An 8,566-nucleotide genomic window follows, 5' to 3' on the forward strand; every position below is an offset into this window, starting at 1 on the left:
GAGGGCATGGGGAGGAGAGTGCAATTCGAGGTCCACACTCATGGGGAGGGATAGGATCAAAAGAGAATAGAAGTAATGGGGGACAGGATAGGATGGAGGGAAATATAGTTAGTCCTATACAACACAACTATTATGGAAGTCATTTGCAAAACTACACAGATTTGGCCTATATTGAATTGCTTGCCTTCCAAAGGGAAGGGGTGGAGAGGGAGGGAGGTAAAGAAGTTGGAACTCAAAGTGTTAGGATCAACTGTAATGTTCTTACCACTAGGAAATAAGAAATACAGGTAAAGGGGTATAGAAAGCTATCTGGCCCTACAGGACAAAAGAGAAGACGGAGACAAGGGCAGAGAGGGATGATAGAAGAGAGAGCAGATTGGTCACAGGGGCAATTAGAATGCTTGGTGTTTGGGGGGGGAGGGGAGAAAAGGGGAGAAAATTTGTAACCCATAATTTTGTGAAAATGAATGTTAAAAGTTAAATAAATAAATTTAATTATTTAAAAAAATTAATTAATTTTTAGTTTTCAACATTTACTTCTGTAAGGTTTTGAGTTCCAAATTTTCTCCCCATACCTCCCCTCCCCCACCCCAAGATGTGTGTGTAATTTGATATAGGCTCTACATATACATTCATATTGAACCTATTTTCACATTAGTCCCATTGTAAAAAAGAATTGGAACTAATGGGAGAAATCGTGAGAAAGAAGAAACTAAAAAGAAAAAGAAAAAAGAGAGAGAGAAAGCAAGTAATATGTTTCAATGTGCATTCAGACTCCTTAGTTCTTTTTTCTGGATGTGGACAGCATTTTCCATCATGAGTCCTTTGGAGTTTTCTTAGATCTTTGCCTTGCTAAGGAGGGATAAGTCTATCAAAGTTAGTCATCTCACATTCTCACATTGTGACTCTTACTGTGTACAGTGTTCTCCTGGTTCTTCTCACTTTGTTCAGCATCAGTTCATTCAAATCTTTCCAGGTTTTTCTGAAGGTCACCCACTCATCATTCCTTATAACACAATAATATTCCATTACATTCATATACCACAACTTGCTCAGCCATTCCCCAAATGATGAGCATCTGCTCTTTCTACTATACTCTGTTGACTCTTCTAAGCCTGTAAAAAGAATGAACATGGTTGCAGAAGTCACTGCCTTGTTGTTCTTTAACTTACTTCTTTAACTTAAGTCTTCTTTCTGAAGCTTTCAAAGTTATGGTACAGAGGGGCAAGATCAATAGCCCCTTGCAGAGGTGTGTGCTCTCAGCTATTCCTTTCTTTTCTCCAGCTATGTAGTTATAAGACTTCGGGGTATCAAAAGTAGCTCATCAAGCAAAGATGTGGGACCACAATGTAGATCATTCAACAAACATTTATTAAGTGCCTACTGTGTACAAAGCATTGTGCCAACTAGCTGCCCTATCAAAGATAGGATTTCAATTCAGTCCTTCCTGCCTCGAATTCCAACATTATGTAGTATATAATCTAGCTGTTTCTCTCTAAATGGTTTAATGTAGTAAAAGTAGCCAAGTGAAATATAGGCTTGCTTCCTTCTATATAAAATCATTTTTTGACCTACTTTTTTATGATAATCCCAGAGAGGATGATGATGGTATTGTTGTCAAGATAATATACTTAGTGCTAGCTAACATCAAGGAATTTATGTGTTGTAGATGTATATGTATTTGACAGTGTAATGTGTTGTGTATCTGATAATGTAATGTGCCATTGGTTTGGAGGGGAAAGACCACTGAACTTGAGTCAAGTTCATTAGCCTTAGTGAGCCTCAGTTTCTCCATCTTACACAATGGGAATAACAGCATCTTCCTGACTTGTGAGGTATCTTGTGTGATTGTGAGGATCCTGTGAAATCAAAGTTATGAAGTCACTTTTTCCTTTAATTTTTTTTAATTAACAAGCACTTATTTTTTTTCCTCCCTCTCCAAATTCAAAGTGAAACCCAGCATACAAAATCTAACTATTTTAGGCTTAGTTCCCAAACTAAGCCTCCTGTACAGGTTTTAGAAAACGGTCATCAAAGATTCAGAACTCTAAGCACCAGCCATTGCCCACTGATCTGAGCTCCACAGAGAGTGTATTGTACAGGTGATATTATCCAGTCATTTAAATACTAATACGTCCAATTTGTGATTGAACACTTTACAGTTTTCATAACACTCCCCTATACATTATCTCACCTGATTCTCACAATGATCATGTGAGTGAGGCAGGGCAGATATTATTATCACTATTTCATGTATTGGGTATCCAGTAACAGAGTGTATTGGGTGTATAGGGGGAGAAGCACTGAACTTAAAAGTCATAAAACCTGAACTTAACATTCATCTCTCTTAGTTATACTAGCTGTGAAATCTTCAACAGTTTCTCAGTCTCTTTGAGCTGAGCATCACCTCCACCCACATCTAAGAAAAAATGAAAAAGAAAACTCTTATAATAAATATTCATAGTTAAACAAAGCAATTTGCCAACTTTTCCAAAAATTGATGATTCTTTCTGCACTCTATCACCTCTGTTCAGATGTGGATAGCATTGTGAAAACACTGTAGGTAGTCCTATAAGGGATAATATATGTTAGTTTATATACATGTATATAGTATACATAAACTATACATATGTACTATGTACAACTCTCTCTCTATGTATAGTTGCGTATAGTATAGTAAGTATATATGTACTTAGAAATATATATGTATGGTATATATGAGTATGTACTCATATATACCACTATATAGCATATATTATATGCTACACATATACTGTTATAAACTACTGTATATACTATTTACTAGTATATAATAATATACGCCATTATATCCTCATTATAAAAAACAGTACTTCTTGAAAACAGGAAGGAATAGGGGGATAGTTAGTTGTCATCTAATGGTACCCACATGAGCATAGTTTTGTAGCCACCATGGGTATGGTTAGGGTCTGGATAAGGAGCATGGCCACTGCTACAGAATGCTGCCATTTTAAATTACTTGGCTAGCATTTCATATTTGCAGAGTAATTTCTATTCATTTTTGTCCATTACTTTTCACAGCAGTTAATAGAGGTTACAGAAAAGTAGGTTAAGGACTGTCCTGAAAACCCTTAGATGCTGAGCCTGATCCTGTAGCCGAGCTCTGTCAGCCATCTCAGCCCTGAGTTAGTTATTGATGTGTCACTTGGCCACAGATCCTGCTGCTTCCCCTGCCCGTCCTAGTGCTCAGTCACCCGGAATGTCTGGAAAAAGAGCCAGAAGGGAATGAAGTGATTACTTGATGGTTTGCTCCATTCCCTTCAACAACTGAATGTTCAAGTTTAGACTACAGAAAATGTATTGCTCAGTCCACAGGGTTCCCAATAAGTCTATTTTTGCCAGAAAGCACACCTCCAGGGCCATAAAGATTTCCCATTTTATAGATGAACTCCCCCATCTGTAGTAGGAGAAAGTAGTTTTCTCATTTGTGAAATGGGGATAATAATACCTACCATGTATCCCTTTACATGGCTATTGCGAGGGTCAGGTGAGATAATGTACAAGGAAGTGCTTTTTCTGAAAACTGTAAAGTACTGTACCAATAGAAGATACTATTCTTTTAAATGATTGGATAATAGCACTTGTAAAATATATTATGACCTGGAAAGTTCAGATCAGTGGGCAGTGAATGGTGCTTAGATTACTGAATCTTTGTAAAATATTCAGAGTAGGACAAAATTTAGGGATAAAGCTTGAAATAGATCCTGTATGCTACCTACCAAGTTTCACTTTGAATTTTGAAAATTTCTATAATGTGGGCATATGCAGATCCATGCATAACAAGCAGATTTAAAGTCACTAGTTAGGTGCTATAAATGTTAAATATTTTAATGTGTTAGCAAGAGAACTTTAGAGTAATAATTATAGTGTGTTAAAAGAGCAGGGACAGTTAAGATAGGAACAGGAATCTGATGCCTTAAGATTTTGTTAGCATTTCTTTTATTTCATGCATTCTTTAACTTTGTGTGAAATACCTAACAGTTTTTATTTCTTTTCGTTTAAAATGAAAATGGTGGTGTGAAGATTATATGAAGTGCTTTGCTTGGAAAATTGTGTCACTACATACTTTGTGTCATATTGCTGCTAAGTGATGAATATTTTAGTTCAAATTTTGTATTCTTAGGTGAGAGGTGTGAATTTTTTCTTAATTAGATTAAATGTAGAGGTTCTAGTTTCCTAAGAGCTCTCAGAATCAATGAAAAAAAGGTACTATCTAGAGAAGGGGCAGATACTTTAATAAAGTGATTCAGTGTTTCCTGGGAGTGAGAAAACATGGAATGGTAGAAAGAAAGAGCATGGGATTTGGCATCAAAGGACCCGACTTTCATCCTGGCTGTACTAATTATTATCAGCGTATCCTTAGATTAATGATTTGATTTCTCCGAGCTTTAATTTCCTCAACCATGAAAGGACTGGACTCAACAAGGTGATCTCTAGAATCCCTTCTAGCTCTAAAACATGCGCTTGAAGCAGCTGGGTGGCCCAGTGGGTGGAGTTTTGGGCCTGGTGTCAAGAAAACCAAAGTTCAGATCTGTCTTCGGACACTTAGGAGCTGTGTGACTCTGGGCAAGTCGTTTACTCTGTCTGCCACAATTTCCTCCACTGTAAAATAGTGCTAATAATAGCACCTGCGTCCCAGGATGGTTGTGAGGAGCAAATGATCCCAAATGAGATAATATTTGTAAAGTGCTTAGCACAATGCCCGGCACATAGTACTAGCTTCATAAGTACCTGTTCCTTTCTCTTTCTTCCAGCCTCACCCGCATTGCTGACCAAAGATGTTTTAAGTGCTGTATATTATCATTGTAAAGACTTGTCAAATGTTTTTGTTATTCTTTACTTTATACATAAACTGTTCTCCTTAAGGCCACCAGTAACCTCCTAATTACAGAACTCAGAAACCTTTCTCAGTATTCATCCTTCTTTCTACATTGTTTGGTATCATTGGCACCCCTGTCTTTCCAGGTTTTTCCTCCTCTCCTAGCTTCTATCATACTGCCCCAATCAGATACTGTTCTCCTCCTTAGAACAAGCATTTATTTCCTTAACTGACTTTGTTTTTTCCTTCTACTTACCTTAATCTAGAGATTGTCTGTGGTCTTGCCTTCTACTCTCTTCCCCTTGTTATTCTCATCCACTCATGATTTCAATGGTGAACTCTAGAGATGAATCCTAACTGATGTCTGTCCCCTGACCCTTCTCCTGAACTCTAGGATCACCAAATCTAACAGTTTACTGAGCCTTTCTAACTGGTAGTTGTGGTGGTACCTCAAACTAAACTTATCAAAAACTGAGCTCAACATCTTTTCCCCAAAAAACCTATTTTTTTCCTCCTGATTCTCCCCAAATTTTAGTTAATGGCACTACCATTCTCCCAGTTACCCAGACTCGGAACCTCTGAGTACTGTCAGTCCTGCTTCCAAAATAATCTTGAATCTGTACCTCTCTTTCCCTTGCAGTGGCCATTGTTGGAGCTTAGGCTGTCACTGTCTCCCACTCTGACTTATTAACAATAGCTTCTATCTGTTCTCCTTTCTAGTCCAGCCCACGGCCTCTAGATGAATTTTCATTAGATTTATAGGTCTGATTCCATCATTTGCTTGCTTTGAAAACTTCAGAGGGTCTTTGTCATGCCTCAGGTCCAGATCCCTATCTTGGCATTGAAGGCCCCTTTGCACAGTGATCTGGCAGAAGAGGGAGCAGAGCCAGGTTTTAGAAATAAAGCAAGGCATAGAAAAAGGGCATTCTTATTTTGGGGTCACATGGGAAAATAATGTTCATAACCTACAGAGTAACAGCAGTTTGAACTCAGCTAGTTAGTTTGCATTGGTAAACTTGGGCACCACTGATTAAGGAGTAGGTAGTGGTCTTTAGAAGTACTTCTTTTTGCCTTCAACATGTATTATTTCTGAATTTATATACTTATTCCTTTGTAAATAAACCCTGTATTAAAAAGAAGGGTCAGGGATTGAAAAGATGTGCATCAACTGGGGAATGACTGAATAAGCTAGGGTATATGACTGTAAGGAATTCCTGTTGTTCTATAAGAAATTATGAGCACGATGGTTTCAGAAAAACCTGGGCAGAACTTTGGTTCTCAGACTGTTTCTAAGCCATGATCTCTTATGAATGTCCATGTGGTGTTATTCAGATATCTTAATGCACTACCATTTGTATTTTTACTTTTACAGAACTCACATCTCTTCTTTCTCTCAAGACAACATTTATGAAGTTCAGCCTCCAAGAGTGGACCGAAAATCTACTGAGATCTTTCAGGCACACATCCAGGCCAGTAAAGGCATCATGCAAGCCCTGGGGAGAGAGGATATTTCTATGTACAGAGAATATATCCGAAATCGATACATGTGAAAAAGAGGTTAAGAATGATACACTGGACTCCAAAAAAAAATTATCTCTCTTTGATTATCCTTGTTTGTTTTGTTTACTCTCACAAAGGTAGCATTTCTTGACAATCTATTTTTAAGCATTTTTTTCTTTGTTACTTATAAGTACCTTTGTAAAAAATAAAGAAGCAACTAAATGTATATTCTGTTATCTCCATTGATTTATGTAAGAATGTGAGTTTAGAGATTAGATTAACATAATATTAAGGTATCATTTGAATTTGTTTTTTTCTTTATTTTTATTATGAACTTAACCACCACAAACATTTTTACATGTAAAGAATAGAAAAAAAGATTGTTATATGAAACCATGAATAAAATTTAGGTTTTTTTTGTTAAAAAAATTGTATAACAAGTTCAATGTTAGTTCCAAAGCTGTCGACCTATTTATCCATGTCTCCTTCCAAATTTCCTGTGCTCTGTGTATTTTTAAAATTTTTCATTGAGCCTGTTTTCTTCTTTTTCAGGGAGAGAATCACTGTCCCTAACTTATGTCTCCACAATACCCTTATAGCAACAAATAAGCATAGCTAAGCAAAACAAATCCACATGTTGGCCATGTCTGAAAAAATGTGGCTTATTCTGCCCTTCTGGTCTGTTACTTCTTGGTGAAGAGATGGGAAGCATGGTTCATCATTGTTTTTCTGGTCTCATGGTTGGTAACTGACCAGAGTTCTTAAGGCATTTAAAGTTATCTTTCTTTATAATGTTGTAGTCATAATATAAATTACTCTCCTTGTTCTACTTATTTCACCCTGCATCAGTCCATGTAAGACTCTCCATGATTTTCTGAATTTGTCCCTTTTGACATTTCTTATGGTGCAATAATATTCCATTATATTCAAACATCAATTTTGTTCAGCCATTACCCAGTTGATGGGAACTCCATTAATTTCTAGTTCTTTGCCCCAACAAAAAGTGTCACTATAAATACTTTCATACATGTATGTCCTGTCTCTCTTTCCTTGATCTTTTTGACGGTATAGGTCTAGAAGTGATACCACCGAGTTAAAGATTAGGCATAGTTTGGTGCTCTTTTTTAAACATAGTTCTGAATTGCTTTCCAGAATGGCTACACCAATTCACAGTTCTACCAACTGTGCATTAAATGTTTGTCTTCCCAGATCCCCAGTGAGAACTTTTGTAGATCATTAATATAGTTCTTTTATGCTTAATTCTTTTTTAGTTTTACATTTTTATTGAAATGTTGAGTTTGCTTTTGACGTATGTTTTGAATATACTGTTTTTCTAGAAAATTTTTGGGCTTGTTATATTGCAGAATTGCAGAGGTGAAAGAGGGTAGCTCATTTGCCTATTTCACTTTTGGATAGCTCTAATTATAAGAAAATTCTGTTTAAATTTTAGAACATGGTATAGAATAGCAACTGTTTTTTAAATAATGTTTTATTATTCTCCAGTTACATGTAAAGACAATCTTCAATATTCATTTACAAATTTTTTGAGTTCCAAATTTTCTTTCCTCTACCCTCACCTCCCTCCTCCCTAACACAGTAAGCAATTTGGTATAGATTATATATGTTCAGTCATGCAAAACATATTACCATATTGGTCATGTTATGAAAGAAGATACAGATCCAAAGGAAATAAAACATGAAAAAATACAGAAAGTAAAAAATAGCATGCCTTGATCTGCATTCAGACTGCATCAGTTCTTTCTCTGGAGGTGGATAGCATTTTTCATAATTAGTTCTTTAGAGTTGTCTTAGATCATTGTATCACTGAGAACAGCCAAGTGATTCAGCTGATCATTGTACAGAATTGCTGTTACTGTGCACAGTCTTCTCCAGATTTTGCTAACTTCACTTTGCATCGGTTCATATAAGTCCAGGTTTTTCTGAAATCCACCTGCTCATCATTTTTTATAGCATAGTAATATTTCATTACAGTCATATACCACAACTTGTTCAGCCATAAAATATTACCTGAAAAAAAAAAGTATTGCTCCAATCATTTTAAGAACCTCATTACCTAAGAAAGATTTTAACAGTAAATCTCATATCAAACCTTATCTATCAACTATCAGATAAAAATTTAGTCATTATACTTGGTTGTATGATTACTGCTATGCTGGTTTGGCCACTTACTTTCACCTAGCATGGTTT

General features: G+C 36.2%; 1 protein-coding gene across 2 annotated transcripts in view; it reads left to right on the top strand.

Moving 5' to 3' along the window:
- The window catches only part of FIG4 (FIG4 phosphoinositide 5-phosphatase), a 150,093-nt gene extending 143,509 nt beyond the window's left edge, over positions 1 to 6,584 (top strand). For both annotated transcript variants that reach the window (XM_072643035.1, XM_072643036.1), the window contains one exon: positions 6,231 to 6,584. In XM_072643035.1, the coding sequence (XP_072499136.1) occupies positions 6,231 to 6,408 (178 nt within the window). In that variant the 3' untranslated portion in view covers positions 6,409 to 6,584. The remainder of the gene's footprint in view (positions 1 to 6,230) is intronic.
- The last annotated feature ends 1,982 nt before the right edge of the window (positions 6,585 to 8,566 follow it).

This window comes from Notamacropus eugenii, chromosome 2, assembly GCF_028372415.1.
Source record: "Notamacropus eugenii isolate mMacEug1 chromosome 2, mMacEug1.pri_v2, whole genome shotgun sequence".
NCBI classification, from domain to species: Eukaryota; Metazoa; Chordata; class Mammalia; order Diprotodontia; family Macropodidae; genus Notamacropus; species Notamacropus eugenii.